We start from the raw sequence: 17,820 nt of genomic DNA on the forward strand, positions 1-17,820 counted from the left end.
AAGGAGCTCATTTTTCCAACTTGGTAATGAGTTTAATGAACAGAATGGTAAGCAATTAGAAATCCTCAGTTTAAAAATGTTTCCCATAAGCAGAGTAAATATTTATAAATTCTGAAATAGTATTTGAAAAGCATCTTGAACTTATGTATATGTATCTTTTCATTTTTATTTAGTTAATATTTCATAACCTTAGGTCATTTTCCCTTCTAAGAAGTTTTCCTGCTTAAGAAGTTCTAAACATCCAGTCCCTTGAAAAACTTCTTATCCGAGTTCTACCGTAATATGTCAAATGATAGTGAAATTACAATCTTTCCTTACAAAACAGTTAACAGGCTTCAAGTACATTTCCATCTTAGTTTTGGAAACATTAATAACAAATATTTGAAGCAGGGGGCAGCTCGTTGGTAGGCACTGTGGAACTGCAGCATCCCCAGCTTTTAAAATCGAAATATACAGTCAATGGAATAATATGAAGTTTTGTGAAGAACAATGCAACGTAATGAATATTTTTATTAACAGGTCCCGCATATACTTATCCTCTATTTCCAATAATCAGAAAAAAAAAAAAATAATAAATAAATAAATAATAATAATAAATAAATAATTGCTTTATTTAATACAATTATTAAACAGAGCTCAGGCCATCCAGGCCCAAAATAGCTTAAGGCCTTTGGTTCATGGGAAAACAACTATTTACAATAATCATTTCAATAATAAGAAAATAAAATCACTAAATCATTTTCAACTTTGAAGTTTAACCCTAGACGGAACTGTGCGCTAGACAGTTCCACACCTTGCATTCGATGATTGAGTCAATGTCTAGTTGGCAGGTTGCTAATATGCATTTTTTAGAGGTGACAAAACGTGCTGAAGGAACTGTGGTGCAAACAGTGCCGATTTGGTCAACAGGACACCAAACTTGAATGAAAAAGTTATTAATCTGTTTTCAACAAATAAAAACTGAAGAATGGATTTTATTTTTAAATAAAATTTCAAGATTACCCAAGTCTATTAATGGTAAGTGTCCAATTAATGTTTTGTAGTATTTTTAACTTGATTATTATTATTATTATTATTACTATCTATGTCTACATGTCTTATAACCAAGGCAATTTAATGTAACTTTAAGAAGCAGCAGCCCCAAACATCAGAGTCATGAGCCACCACTGGTTTCAAGTATACAGAAAAGAAAAATTTACCTTTTCATAATGCCATAATTATTAATCTCTAGTAAATAGACCTATGTTTCACTCTTTTTATACGATTGTTGTAGTTCTTTCACAGCATTGAAAGAGCCTCTATAAACTACTTTTATTGCCATTTAACATCCTCACATTGCAGTATAAGATCATGGAGCTGTGTTTATAATAGAAGGATATAACTCACCCTTTGAAGAGATAAAAACCAATAAAACAGCTGTAAGATGGTGATACCTCATTACAAACAACATCAAAGTACTTCTCAGAAGAGAAATATCTTTTATTTTTAGAGCAAGTAAGGCAACTTATGGCAATAATATCACAATAAAAATGCTCAGTATCTTAAGAAAAAACAAATTTTCTTTTATACACAAAGTGAGATGTAGCCTAATCAGTGTTTTATACTCACTTCTCTGTTGGAAGTTCCTGCATATCACTGGCAGAACCACATGAGTTGTTGTGGCAGCCTGCCTGTACTTCTCAGAGCAATTTATGTCAAACACTACAATCATCTGTAGGCAGGGTTCAAAATGGAAAATTTTATGAAATGGAATGCTCATCAGGATAACATGTGCAGAAAGCAGTTAACACACATACATGACATTAGAGTTTGAAAGATGAAACAGAATGATGCTCTGCTGTTCCAGCATCCATTCCAAGCCATACCTGTAGGTCTTACTGCATTACTGTAACTAAAATTAATAGTTTTGTGTTCAAAATTTGCTATATGTGCTAGTTTAGAAAGAACTTTTGGCCAAATATAATATTTTTTGTATCACTACATATGAAATGCAGTCAGAATGCCCAATAGCCTTTTCTAAATTATCTTGAAAACCTTTTGATTAGGTTAGCTAGTAAACCTGTACTTAGCATTAGTAAAGGCACATGATGCAAGAAAGCAAGCTTATATAGCATCAGCAAAAAAAAAAATAAAATAAAAAAAACCCCTACTAATTTTACCCATCCACTTGCTCCAAATGTTTGTCTAGTACTGCCTTGAAGTTATTTAAGCTATCAACTTCTACAACAACAGATGGAAGTTTGTTCCAGCAGTCAACCACATGCTGTCTTTCCTCAATTTGAATTTATGCCCCTCTCAGGCGATTATTCTGAGCAAGAGGAGGAATCCTATCAGCATTGAGCATGCTCAAACCATTAAAGCTTTATACACCTCAATGATATAACCCCGCAGGTGCCTAGTCTCCAGACACTGTAATTTGCAAAACTTAAGCCTTTCTTCATAAGAGCAACCCTGTGTTCCATTCACTAATCTTGTTGCCCTTCTCTGCACTCACTCCAGCAGCTGTACATCCTTCCTAATATGAGGCCTCCAGATCTGTATACAGTACTCAAGCTGTGGCCTGACCATTGCCTTATACAATGGGATAATCACCTACTTATCCCTGCTAGAAAAATTCCTGTATATCATTGACAAGACACCATGAGCTACTCTTGCATACCATCTGCACTGCTCAGAAAACTTCATATCTGCCTGCACAATTACCCCCAGGTCCTTTTCATTCTCTACCACTGTCAGTGTAGTACCACAGAGTTGATACGTCACTCTCGGGTTACTGCTTCCCATATGTAGTACTTTACATTTGTCAATGCCAAACTTCATTTGCCACCTCTCAGCCCATCTGCTCAACTTTTCTAGATCCTGTTGCAGCAGTGTACTGTCATTGTGTCATTAAAAACCCTGCCAACCTTCGTATCGTCTGCAAACTTGGACATTAAGCTCGATACACCATCACCAATATCATTTATAAATACAGAAAACAACAATGGACCCAACACTGAACCCTGAGGGACTCCACAGGGTTCAGTGTCCATTGATTACCACTCTCTGTCTTCTCCCACTCAACCATCCCTTTATCATTAGCAGCAATTTGCCTCCAATGCCACACTGCTCCAATTTGTGCAGCAGTCTTCCCTGTAGGGTGGTAGAAAATGAAAAAGACTTGGGAGTAATCGTGCAGTCAGATATGAAGTTTTCTGAACAATGCAGACAGGCTGCTGCAAGAGCAGGTCATGGGATTTTGTCATGACCTGCTCTTGGAATTTTGCTAGCAGGGAAAAGGTTTGATTGATTGATTGGTTTGGTTTTTACTGGTGCATTGGCAGCTGTGGCCATAATGCGCCAAATAAAAAATAAAAGTAATACAAAAATATTGGTCAGCCTAAAAACAGGCTACCATGTCAAAAAGGTAAATACAGTATGATACTATGGTTAAAGGTTATATAAAAGGTATAAAATATAAACTTAAATCTTTGTGTATAAATTGATTGAGTGTAAAAAGTTAAAAACATCAGACATGTTGTCTCTGTCATCTAAAATCTGACTGAGTGTAAATGGTTCAGCCAGATTATTAAAAGTTCTAAGAAAAGATTGTCTAAAGACAGGACATTCAATAAAAACGAATTGTGCGGATGGCCCACATAGGTGGGCCATCCGCCCTCAGCAAAAAAGGAGTGTGTTAGATGGCTATGACCTATGCGGAGCCGAGCAAGAACAACTTTCTCTTTTCGGACCCTGCATAGACTTGACTGCCATTGCATGATTCTTCTTCTTCTTCTCTTCTTTGGTCCTTAGCTGGCAGCTGGGGGAGGCGGTTGGCCACGCAACCAGTATGCTGCTGTAGGTGCCGCAGGGTTTCGGACTTGCTCTGTGATGTTCTTCCATACCTTACGATCCATGGCTTCAGTCCTGGCCTGGTTAAGGTCGAGACGTCGGCTCTTCAAGTCATCTTCCACTTGCTTGGCTCACGTTTTCCTAGGCGCGGTCCATTGGATGCTCCATTGGGTGGGTCGTTGTCTCCAAAGGAGTGTGGATGGTATTCTGTTTGTGCCCATTCTACATACGTGGCCAAACCATCTGAGCCTTCGCTTCTGGATTTGGTCGGCAATGGTTGGTTGCTGTTGGCATCTGGCGCGGATGGTATCATTAGTGATGCGGTCGCGAAGAGAGATGCCCAAGATCTGCCGCAGGCATCGCATTTGGAATACCTCAAGTTTGTTCAAATCTAACTTGAGACAAATCCATGTTTCCGATCCGTAAAGAAGAATGGGCAGGATCAAAGTCCGGAAGAGTCGGATTTTAGTCTTTGTGGAAATGTTGGTCCTCTTCCACAGACACCATTTGAGCGAGGCGAACGCAGTGGCCGCCTGTCCAATTCTGCTGTGGATTTCCATGGTGGATGCAACTTTCTTCTCCTGGACCAGCGACCCAAGGTATTTAAAGTCCTGCACTTGCTCGATCTGGACGCCTTCGAGATAGATGGTGGCTTGCGACCCATCTGTTGTCAGGGCCTTTGTCTTACCAGCATTGATCTTCAAACCGTATGGCCGGGCAATGCGGGCAATGTCGTAGAGGATGTCCGTGGCTTCAGCGTCGTTACTGGCAAGGATAGCACTATCATCAGCAAACATCAGGTCAGTCACATAGTGATCCTTGTCATATTGTATGCCCTGTCTGTTTCTGAATGCTTGCCTCATAATGGCGTCGACCACAATGTCGAAAAGCAACGGGGAGGCTACATCCCCTTGGCGGACTCCAGTTTGGATGGTAAATTCCTCAGATAAATCATTCTGGATGCGCACCTGGCTGGTTAAACCGTTGTATGCAGTTTGGAGGAGTGTGATGACTTTTCGAGGTACATGTTCAACCTCTAGTAGTTTCCATAAGGCAGGCCGGTGGACACAGTCGAAAGCAGACTTAAAGTCAATGAAAACAATGACGGTTCGCTGTCCACACCGGATCCTCTCCTCCATCAGCTGACGAATGGCAAAGATTTGATCACAGCATCCTCGCCCGGGTCTAAATCCTGCCTGTTCTTCTCGACTGGTTTGCTCGCGATGTTTTTGCAGTCTTGACTGGATGATCTTCATAAAGACCTTTCCGATGATGGAAAGGAGGCTGATGCCTGTAATCATGCCATTGCATGATTACAGGCTTAATATGGCGTAGTTTATTTGCAGTCTGTCCTGCCAAGAGTCTTGCCATTGGGAATACAATTTAGAGCGTATTATTTGCCTGTAGTCTGTATAGGGGACTAACAGGCAATGACTATCCAGGGTAATGGCTAATTTAGCAGCGGCAGCAGGGAAAAGGAGGTGACTGTCCCTGTATAAGGCAATGGTCAGGCCACACCTTGAGTACAGCGTACAGGTCTGGAGGCCTCATTTTAGGAAGGATGTCGATTTGCTTGAGCGTGTACAAAGAAGGGCAACAAGATTGGTGAGGGGAATGAAGGGATCCTCTTACCAAGAGTGGCTTAAGTTCTGCAAATTGCAGCAGCTGGAGACTAGGCACCTGCGAGGTGATTGAGGTGTATAAGGCCTTGAATGAGTTGAGCAGGATGAATTCTGATTTGCTGGAACAAACTTCCATCTGTCGTTGTGGAAGTTGATAGGTTAAATAAATTTAAGGAAGAACTGGACAAACATTTACAGGGAATGGTTGTGTGAATTTTTTTTTTTTGGCTGATGCTACATAAGCTCATACGCTTGCTTTCTTGCATCACATGCCACGATTACTATTACTACTATGTGCAACAGTATCAGAAGCCTTTGTAAGATCCAAATATATGACATCAAAGTTATTCCCTGCATCCAGTTCCTTTATGACCCCATCATAGTATCCAATCAAATTGGTCAGACAAGACTTCCCCTTAACAAAACCATGCTGTGTCTGAGCTATAACTGAAGTCTTGTCTAGATGATCCTGCAGTGCTTCTTTAACCAGTGCCTCCATTAATTTCTCTGGAACAGAAGTTAAACTAACAGGTCTGTAATTACTTGTGTCCTTTGATCCTCCTTTGTGAATTGGGGTCACATTTGCACATTTCTGGTCCATGGGTACCTTCCCTGAGTCCAAGGAAGCTCTCATAATTATGGCTAAGGGTTTGCTTACTTCCTTTGCTGCCTCCTTTAATATAACTGGATAGATCCCATCCACCCCAGGTGCCCTTCTTATGTTTATCTTCAACAATTTCTCCTCCACTTTGCTCTCAGTTATTACAAAATCATATAGATCACTGCCAGAGTTTAATTAACTTCTGGTATTCCCCTCCCTGAATAACTCTTCACGTGTGAATGTAGATGCAAAATACTCATTTAGTTTGTTAGCCACTTGAGCAGGATCATCAACAGTTGAACCATCAATATCCAGTGGACCAATCTGATTCATCCCTTTCCTTCTAGAGTTTACATAGGTAAAGAACTCTTTTCTGTTTTTCATTGCATCCTTTGCCAAGGATTTCTCATAATTTGCCTTTGCCTGCCTAATCTCCTTTGTGACTTGGTTACAGACCAGGTTATATCTATCACAGGCTTCCATGTCACCCATTAATTTATATCTATCCCATGCATTTTTCTTCTCTGTCACATGACTCATTAGTTCATCTGATATCCATTTAGGCCTAAACCTTGAACAATATTTCTTAGTTGGTACGAAAAGCCTAGATTCGTTAAGGTTAATTAAGGTCTTCCAAGATTAATTCTTTGAATGCTTCCCATTTTGAATTTGCTGTTGGTACTAAATCATCTAGCTTACTGCCAGAGTTTAATTCATCTCTGGCATTCCCCTCCCTGAATAACTCCTCACACACATCATGAACTCCCTCTAGTTGCCTCCTGACCATGCTGCTGTAGAAAACAATCATCCAATAAATCCACAAAAGCCTTACTAGTGTGTGAGTGACCAACCCACAAATTCCAGTCAATATCTGAGAAATTAAAATCCCCCATTATAAGCCTCTGATTTACTGGCCACTCTATTTCCCTGTACAGTTGTTTATTATACTCATCAGAGTCATTAGGCCTATAGCATACTCCTACTCTCAATTTTGATTTCCCAGTGCTTATGTCACACCAAACTGACAACTACCCCCCCCCCCAGTTCTCCCCTGAGCCACAGCACTCCCATTAGCTTGAGCCTTTTGCTTTGCTGCTCTGGTCTGAGTAATGATTTCAATTCAATTTCAACACAAAATTATAACCCTAAACTTATATCCCAATGCAGTTATAACACTATATATATATATTTTTTTCAGTATCGAGTATTATCTTCGAGTTTCGTTATACAGGGTGTCTCAAAAATATTGGTACAAACATTTAGGGGAGGTAGGTAACATCTAAAGGAATGTGAATTGCATAGGAACCCATAACCGGAAACGTCACCGTAAGTCAGTAAACGGTGCTGTTCATCAGTTTGTGAGAGGGAAAATTTCTGGTTTACTCATTCAAGCAGTAGTCGCCGCACGAAGAGCATGCATCGATATACGAACTGTGAGCTGGCAAACATGCACCTAGTGTATGGATTAGCAGAGGGCAATGGACGAGCTGCTCAACGAATTTATAGAGAACGCTTCCCAGACAGACATGTACCGGACCACTGTTTGTTTGCACGTGTGCATCAAAATTTGTGCGATTATGGGTCATTTAGAGGTAACAGGAGTAGTGCGGGCAGACCACGTTCGACGCAAACTCCCGCCATGGAAGAAAGTGTGTTGAATGCCGTCCAGAATAATCCTACTACCAGCACACGTGCCGCTGTCTCAGGTTGTGTCTCATTGCAGTGTACAGCATGTCTGGCACGACGATTCCTTACACCCCTTTCATCTCCAAAGGGTTCAGTTACTGCTCCCCCAAGATAATCCTGCACGTGTGGCTTTTGCACAGTGGTTTCTCCAAGAAAGTGTTCAAGACTTTTGAATTTTCCAGCCTATGTTTTGTTCATGGATGAGGCTTATTTCCCTCGGGAAGGCTTATTCAATCAGCACAATGCTCACAAGTGGGCTCACGACAACCCACACGGTGTGCGCCCCCATGCGGCACAACATCGCTTCGCAATAAATGTGTGGGCAGGTATGGTCGGTGACTGCTTAGTCGGCCCATACCTGTTACCATCCCGCATGAACTTCGCTAAATATCGGATCTTTCTTGAACAAGTTCTACCAGGGTTACTTAACGATGTTCCAGCAAATGTGAGACACAACATTTGGTTTCAACATGACGGGGCGCCTACCCATAATGGGTAGGCGCCCCGTGACCATTTCAACAGGCATTTTGGGCGTCGATGGGGTAGCCAGGTGGGAAGGTGGGAAGGAGCAGCAGTGCATAGCACATGCTTCTTGATTAGACCGACCGGGGTTCGAGCTCAAATACGGAGGATGCGAAAAGGTCAGGGAATGACCACCACATATCCCCGGAGCAATATGGCCTTAGTTGCTAATGATCCTAAAAACCAAATAACAACAACAGCGTCGATGGATTGGCCGTGGTGGACCCATTGCCTGGCCCCATGCTCACCTGATTTATCGAGCCTTGATTTCTTTCTGTGGGGGGGGCCTCAAATCTATCGTGTGTGAATCGCCAGTGGAGACAGAAATGGATCTTGTGGCAAGTTTTGTCTGCATTGATGCTACTGTCAAAGAAACTCCAGGTGTGTTCGACCGTGTCCGCCAATCCATGCTGCGTCAGTGTCAAGCATGCATCGCGTCTCATGGTGGAACCTTCGAGCATCTGTTGTAACATCATGAAATGCATCCATCTCGTACTCCATTGTTAATATTATGTCAAATAAATGTTTGCCACTAATTACTGTCTTGTGTCATTTCTGTTTCTTGTGCCTCTGCTACTACTTTCCCGTGACGTTTCCAGTTATAGGTTCCTATGCGATTCACATTCCTTTAGATGTTACCTACCTCCCCTAAACGTTTGTACCAATATTTTTGAGACACTCTGTATAACTTCCGTATCTTCTATCAAGTTATATGAATTAATTAATAATGTTACATTTGTAAAATCTAAGTCATTATATGTATTTAGTTAAAAAAGTACAATTTAATTGAAAATGAAGTTTAACAAGATTAATAAATTTTACTGATTAATTGATAATACTAAACTATACTAAGCTAACAGATTTCTAATACCATGCTACGTGTTTTGTTATCTAGTTTTACCTTAAACCTTATGCTATCTAGTTTGGGATATATGTTGTATTGTATAACAATGGCGGCAAGTTACGAACGGTAAATCTATGGACACTAAGTATTAATTAACTTTCAAAATCGCGCTATTTAAATTCAAAGTAAACCAAGGAGCTTGACTAGGTCTATAAGCTACTTATAGAAAATAATTTAATATAACAATTAAGTCAAAAAACGGCTAAATATAAATAAAAACTTAGCGTTTGCCGGAGCTACAAAAACTTGTAAAACACGTGGATTGGATACCCTTACCGATACTAAGTAATAACCCTACCTAGTTATACTTACTGATGAAAATGCAGCTCCCCCCCCTTTGGAATAGCCCAGTTTTGGACCCAAGGGAAAGCTGCTTGAGGAATTTATATAAACTAAAGATTTAATAATTTGGAATTTCCAGGGACATCCCTTATCATTTGTCAGTTCTACTGTCCAATTGTTTATAGCTTTAACTCATGCCAAATGATCGTTTGGCAGACGTATCCAGAATTTGCAGGTCCATACATCGTGGTTGTGTAGTAGCAACAATAATGTTATTACTTTCGATATTCCGTTTGGCATTGATCTCTTACAACCTAGAACAGTTTGACTTTCCTCGATTTAAAACAAAAAATGCAGATTGAAACAAATGAGTTAAAAAATTGTGCTGCTGTCGCTGAGAACTTTATAGAAAGTCTTGAGGAAAAACTTGTTCAACAACAGGTTGAGGAAATTAACAATGTAATTATTTCTTATTTCTGCTTGCAATGAGAGCTTTGCAAAGAAGAAAAGGAGGTTAAATGCAGTCCCTTGGTGGGCATGCAGTCCACGCACAGTTCTTGTAGATTAATTCTAAATAGCATGATAAAGGGATTTGTATTAATTTTCATGTATTCGCTTTTTTTTTTATAAATTTAACTTTCTTTGCTAATTAATATGAAAATTCAGTTTTAGTGCATTGAAAAATTTGTGGGTTCACATTAGGCTGAATCAGATTACTAGTGCCTGAGTAAGCATAACCCAAATAAGCCATGGCTTGAAGTTTCACTACTTGAGAGGATCTCACTGTTTCCTGTTGTGAGGAAAAATCTTTAATTCCATATTCTGACATTCTCTTCACATTCTTTGCTTTAGAGCTTCACCATGTCTAAATCTGGTTGTCCAAGTGTTACCGATCATGCCATGTTCTCAAGTTTGTAAATTTATCCTCCAAACATATAATAGAACGTATAATATTTTTTTCACTTGTATTACAAACTTGAATTATATGTATATATCACTTTATTTTGACATTAAATGTTAGTAGTTTTTGATGTAGATGTGACAGACTTTTTATGGTGATTTTCAGAATCAGCACATTTATTTCCTCCAGAATCACATATTTTCATTGTGGACGTATGACAATAAATATATTTTTTTTGGCTAGTGCAATCCGATCAAGAGTATTACTCCCTCTAGTTGCCTCTCAAACATGTTGCTGTAGAAAACAATCATCCAGTAAATCGACAAAAACCTTGCTAGTGTGTGAGTGACCTATTTCTCTGTACAGTTGTTCATTCTACAAATGTATTTCTCTGTACAGTTGTACTCAGAGTCATTTTTTTGAAGAAATAATTTTTCCCTCATGCTTACCTTTTATAAAACCCAAAAGACTGCCCTAATTGGAATAACCTTAACACTAAACTCTCCTTGGTGTAAATACCTCACATTTATTGCTTCCTCATCATCCAAAAATCAGGCATTCTATTTCACTCTTGGCATTTTATTTTTGAATAAATATTATCATATACAAAACCTACATCTAATCTATTACAGAATACTTATTCTACATTTGGAATTCACCACGTTGCTATTCCACAGAAACATTTGATTTCTGCTGCCTTCCTTTTCCTATAGATGTTTCCTAGGGGTACTGCTTATCTCAATTAACATTCATAATTTTGCCACTTTCATTTAATCTAGCACAACAGTGTTTCTCAACCTTCTACTGTTTAAAAAAAAAAAAACAGGGGCTGTCAACATAACCTTCCCCTTTTTTTAGAAAAAGGAAAATCAGCAGGCATACGCCAATCTACTTATTGGTTATAACAAGCTTAGCTCTTTATGCTTTTAATTTATTATTATTAGCCATATTGTGCAAGGAAGCCTGAGGCTTATGCTGCACCAGCCAAAAAAAAATTTCCAAGTTACTCTGACAGAGAGAGAGAGACAAAGAAGTAGAAAGGAATCACCAAGAAAGAGAAGAATAAGGATATCCAGCTCAGGACCCTGATGATATCCTGAATGTTCCAAGCCCATAATCACCATTTGTGATTCATTAGAATGAACAGATCAGAATGAATCATGAGTGAAGATATCAGAATAAATCATAAATGAACATCTATTCATGACTCATAGAACTGACTTTTGTCATCTTCATTCATTTCCACTCTTATTCCCATACTTTTTTTTAAATTGTCCTTTTCATATAGTCCTGCAAATTGCAATCTAGAGGAAGTGAAGTCCAGTGCTAAAAAAACTTAGCTGATGTATTATTAGATTAGATAATAATTTACTTTTATTCTTGAACATTTTCAAGTGATGAAATAAGAACAATATGATCTGAATCCAAAATGGATTTTATCTGAAATGATCAGTATGATCTATCGCAAATAATAAGTAACTTTTATGCAGCAAAAATATAAAAAGGAAAAACTTAACATATTAATCAAAATTTACTTTTTTATGGTATAATTTTGGGATACAATGTTCAAGACAGTGTAGAAAAATTTACTTACCTGTTCCATAAAAAGAAGTGTGATACGCTCAAACATTTGATTGCCACTGAGGGAGGTGATAGCCATGTAGAGGAAGAGGCCATTTAATACAGCAGTAGGGATATATGATAAAGGGTATGGCAACAAGAAAATGGAAAGTCCAATTAGGATGTGGGAAATGATCCCTGTTACTCGTGTCTCTCGTACCTTGACTATACTGTAAATATATTACATAGAATCATATAATTTCTAAACTTCCACTGTTATGAAACTTTATATTGAAAAATATGGAAAAAAAATTGATTAATGTAATATACAAGGTGCATTCAATTCTGAATAAGAAATTCCTCCCAGATTTCTAGCATAAATGCCCACACATATATATATAAATTAGGATAATCATTAAATAAGTTCTAATTTATATTTCATAAATGTATTATGAATATAAATAACACTATTTGTATAATGTGTTTTGTTTTGTGTGCTGTATAACGTGTAGTGGAGGGACCTCAAAGAAGCAGGAGCATCTCTGTTTATTCAATGTGCCTCCATAAAATAGCAGCACTATGCACACCAGAGAAATCTGTTGGCAGGACTCCAAGTGCAAGCAGGCATGACATAGTGAATATGGCATCAGATTTTTGCATCTGAGAGGGTCCTATCAATATTTGCCAGGTGTCTGAAGTGTATCCTGACGGTCTGATGGATGAAAAAATCCTGTCAGGGCAAAAGTTTATCGGGACAAATAACAAACAGTGAATGAACTTGTAATGTTGTTAGGCATATCTACAGGCTCTGTGCATATAATTTTTCATGAAGACATCCAATTTTTTTTTTTTTTCTGGCTGATGCTGTATAAGCTTGCTTTCTTGCATCATATGCCTCTACTAATGCTAATGCTAAATGAGCAAAATCTCAGTCAAAACAGTACTTAGGATGCTTGCCAGGAACAAAAAGAAGACAAATGTTTGACAACATGTAACAAGCAATCTTATGTGAGATGCTATAATGAATGGTGCTTTCCTCCTCAAAACTGTCACCACAAATGAAACATGGGTCTCGCTATTGAATCCAGAGACCAAGCACTACTCTGTCTGGCGCCTCCGTAGCCAGGTGGAAGGAGCAGCAGTGCTAGCACACGCTTCTTAATTAGACCGGGGTTCGAGCCCGCCACCACCAAATACGGAGGATGCGGAAAGGTCAGGAAATGACCACCGCATAATGGCCTTAGTTGCTAATGCTCCTAAAAACCAAATAACAACAACAACAACTACTCTGTCCACTGGAAGCATAATGATTTGCCACCATGAAAGAAATTTCATGTTGTTGCTGGTTGTGATTTTCAGGTATTCTGATTGTATCCTTCTTACACTGCATTCCTAATGATACTAGTTACAGGAAAAGTATCTAGTTGCTCTAAAGGAGAAATTACTCCCAGCTTTGCAGCATAAATGCTTATATTTCATGAATTATCTTCACTTCCATCACAACCTACTTCCTATTGTGCTGCCTAGGTGCAACAATTTTATTTTTTATGGAATACAAATTTTACCTCACACCTTCCATAATCACTGGATTGCATACCAAACTTTTAGTTGTTTCTGATGGGGAAAGATTCCCTTTGAGGCCAGGCATTTCAAGCTGATCAGCAGCATCTAGTTCCATTTTACCAGAGGGCTAAATGCCCTTAAGAAACTGCTTCACTCAGTCTTCACAAGCTTGGGGAAAAAAATGCAAGAAATCTATGGAATTTATTTGGAACTAAGTTGAAAATTTCATTCCTCTATCATGTATTATTTCTGTTAATAAATTAGGAGACCTAATTTGACTGCTATGAATCACAGGTATTTTTAGGAATTCTAAGTGTATTCTTATGATTTCTATAATTAAGGAAAGTAAGTTTTAACATAGTTTACATGTTTTTATCTTCAGACAATAATAAGCTAGTTTCATAATTAAATAAATAAATTAATTATAAGTAGTGATACAAACCTATTTTAATGTCTGAAATATCCTCAATTCATCATTTTTTTTTATCAAATGGATATAAAATAGGAAAAAAACTTCTGTTCTATTTAAGCTAAAGTTATGTTTAAGACAGTGCTGTTTTCCATGTTATTTATAAGTTTAATAAGTTGTTTTACTCACATCTCATATACATGACCCTGTTCTACCCTTTCTTCTACATCTGCTAGACTGCGTACATGGAGCGGTGAGTGTGGCAAGACTCCATGCATCCATGGTAATCCAAAGATGGACAGGAACCCGTTCACTAGTCCCACAACAAGAAGGTCTAAATGATAGGCTGGACCTTTTTTTAACCTAAAAAATTATAACGGAACATTAATATCAAAAAGACATGGACGATGATGTAATCATTTATAAAATATAAAAAGATTTTCATATCGCTATAATGTTAAAATGAAATATTGAACAAGGTGATCAAAATATCATGCAACCTATAAACTTGATAATTTTTTTCCAACCTAATACAAATATTTATAAATCACAACATATGCATCCAAGTTGTACATAACCTTAAAGCACTAAAATAAAGGGAAAGATGCAGCAAAAGAATTCAGTACTTCATTTCCCTATTTCTTAATTACTATGCTTAAACCCATTTCTCTTTCTCCCCTCCTTCCCTGTAGCATACAACAGTATGGAATATTGCTACCTTTTCACTGAAAAAAAAATTGGATGATTTGGGATGACCATTGCTTCCTTTCTTTTCTTATTTTCTGGAGGAAATTTTAAAAAATACTCAAATCAAATCAAAGAATATATGCAAAATGCAAATATCAAGCTATAATGATAAGGCCTTGTCTTTTCATGATTTCTAGTCTTCTGCTCTAGAAACATACCTATACTCATTCTAGAAATTTTGTTCTAGAATGTTCATCATTCATAATAGATCACCACTCAGCAAAAAAAAAACAAAAAAAAAACAGAATTAGTAATTTACAGAGCCAGATTTAGACATGATGAAGCTCTAAGGCAAAGAATGTGAAAAGGCTTCAAAATATGGAATTACAGATTTTATCCTCACAACAGGAAACAGTGTGATCCTCTCAAGTAGTAAAACTTCAAGCCATGGCTTATTTGGGATATGCCTAAATCAGGCACTAGTAATCTGATTCAATTTAATATGAACCCACACATTTTTCAGTGCACTAAAACTGAATTTTCATATTAATTAGCAAAGAAAGTTAAATTTATAAAAAAAATGAATATATGAAAATTAATACATTAATGTGTATCATCTACCCCAGGGGATCACATCTGGTGAGTATGGGCTTGGCACACCCAGGGTCTTGAGTTGGATATCATCATTCTTTTCTTCTTGGTGATTCCCTTTGACTCTTTCTCTTTCTCTCTCTTTCTCTCTCTCTCTCTCTCTCTCTCTCTCTCAGGGTAACTCAAAATTTTTTTTTTTTCTTGGCTGGTGCAGCATAAACTTCAGGCTTCCTTGCACCATATGGCTAATAATAATAATATTTCTGAATATGAGGTTTATTAACATTTTTATGGTACTGTTATTTCCTGTAAATGAAATACTTTCGAAATGCTGATCTATCAACAAATATTTTTACTTCTGCAGAATAATTTTTTTCTTTTATGTATTTATCATTGATTTTAAGTTGACATTTAAGTAAAATATAGTGTAAATTACTAATTCTATCTGCTGCTGTATGTTAAGTGCAGCAGAGCTTATTTGAACAAATAACGATTCTTTTATTTTTGTACAACAAAATAATTCGTAATAATTTGGTACAATAAAATAATTCATATATCCCAATGAAGTTTGTTGTAATGGAATTTTATTATACTTGTTTTGTTAATAATTTCTTTTCCAGATGCCTCACAAATCCTTTTATCATGCTATTTAGAATTCTCTGCAACATCAAATCTCCAAAAACTTCATCTCAGTTTGGACTCCAAATCAATCAGAAAGATGACACAGTAAATTGATATTGTATTGACATTAACACAATCAATACAGCTTCCAATCTTTCTCTTAGAAAATAAAAAAAATGCCACACTATTTACAGCAATATTCTGCACTTTACTGAAACCTATCATAAGTACAAACAAACTAATCTGCAATATTTTAATCTTTTGTGTTTATCTTAACCAAAACAATAACTGAGGTTTAAAAATACTGAACTAACAAATCTTCATTCATAAAAAAATAGAGAAAATATTATTAGTTCACCATTAATGTTAAGTATTAAAGATGCTGCACTAAAACAGCTAGACAGGAACCAAGTATTAAAAGTGTGCATTTGATTGGACTAAAACCCCCTACATTCTATTTTGCTGTTTTGTTTTGAAAATTCACTTTACTCATCAGCAGGTGAATGGAATCACACTTCATCCCAGTACTAAAAGGATAACCAAAACTAATCCCATTGAAACCATGACTACCCCCCAGGAACAGCATGGAATTTGAGTCAACAGCAGCCTTCAGATTTTATGTCACAGCATATAAAATCAATTTAGCCGCAGTGACAGTGTAATGCATAAAGAATGAAGGGTTGTACTGATGTTTTCCTGACTTCTAGCTGGTTTCATCTCTCAGAGAATAGTAATTTTAATTTAACAATGAATCAATCAAACAAGAAATCTTTCAGAAAAAGTTAATCACTCATTTATTTATATTCTAAAGTTCTACTCTGATGAGGAATTTTGCAAGTGAATGATGGTTTTGTTTATGATGTTGCCTGATCCTACTATTTAGAGAAAGGAATTATAATGAAGAATGATGCAATCTGCTCTCTTGTGTACTAATCACTTGATGACTTGGAGAAAAATATTCATTGTTGTAAATCATCTCATGTTTCCTGTGAGAAAGTGAGCCTCTGATAACATTTGCAGCCTCATACAGTATTAATAACATTAACTTAACAGTGCATGACAAAGATAATGTTAACAGGCAAACAACACTTTTTAAAGAATTCCAATTTTGACTGACTGGTCAAGTGGTTAACAGTATTGCAACAGTTTATACATTTTGACATGATCCTACAAGAATGAGTCTCAAATAACCAACAGGCATCTCTCATGTTGTTGGAGTTATACTTTGCAACTGCCTTGCCATCGTTGCAACACCAGAGTGCCTGCCCACCCACTGAAGAGGAACCAATCAACTCTGAAACAGTGCTGTCTGGGTGGTGGCATCTGCTGAGAATAAGTAACAATAGTCTTCTCCTATGGTGAAAAGTTACTTATTCAAGGTAGTGCAATATCATGGCAACTCATTGTGAAGGTATTCACAATATGAGATATATATAATGATGCCAATCTTATAACTATTTAATGGTTAGCTGCAAACTGATCTGATGCATTTGCTTCAGATCAGTTTGCAGACAAACTAACTTGTAAGCATGTTGTTAACTCACAACGCAACTCAAAGCCTAAAATGCGATGTAATTCAAATTACTACACACTATCAGGCATTTCTCATATTATGGAGTAATACTTCACAATTTCCTTGCCATCATTGCAACACCAGGGTGCCTGCCCACCCACTGAAGAGGAGCCAATCAGCTCCGAAACAGTGCCATTGGTATCTGCTGAGAGTAAGTAAGTAACAATAGCCTTCTCCTATGGTGAAGAGTTACTTATTCGAGGTACTGCAATATCATGGCAACTTATTGTGAAGGTATTCACAATATGAGATACATAATGATGCCAATCTTATAATTATTTAGTAATTAGCTACGAACAGATCTGATGCATTTGCACTAACTTGTAAGCATGTTTCTCAGTGACTTTAATTTCCTTTGTTTGTAGCGTATATAACCTTTGTAAGATATAAAGAGGAAAATAAACTGATAATAATACACATTCACTCTGTCTATAATTTATTTACAAACAAATTTTTCATTTCTCTAA

At 37.2% G+C, this 17,820-nt stretch overlaps 1 protein-coding gene across 3 annotated transcripts in view; it reads right to left on the minus strand.

Moving 5' to 3' along the window:
- The window catches only part of LOC150086107 (solute carrier family 4 member 11-like), a 478,166-nt gene that overhangs the window by 14,944 nt on the left and 445,402 nt on the right, over positions 1-17,820 (minus strand). For all 3 annotated transcript variants that reach the window (XM_090373714.1, XM_090373715.1, XM_090373713.1), the window contains 2 exons: positions 14,071-14,244; positions 11,944-12,139 (listed from right to left, as the gene is read on the minus strand). In XM_090373714.1, the coding sequence (XP_090229840.1) occupies positions 11,944-12,139; positions 14,071-14,244 (370 nt within the window). The remainder of the gene's footprint in view (positions 1-11,943; positions 12,140-14,070; positions 14,245-17,820) is intronic.

This window comes from Mastigoproctus giganteus, chromosome 5 (assembly GCF_048544385.1).
Source record: "Mastigoproctus giganteus isolate SK-2022 chromosome 5, ASM4854438v1, whole genome shotgun sequence".
Taxonomy (NCBI): Eukaryota; Metazoa; Arthropoda; class Arachnida; order Uropygi; family Thelyphonidae; genus Mastigoproctus; species Mastigoproctus giganteus.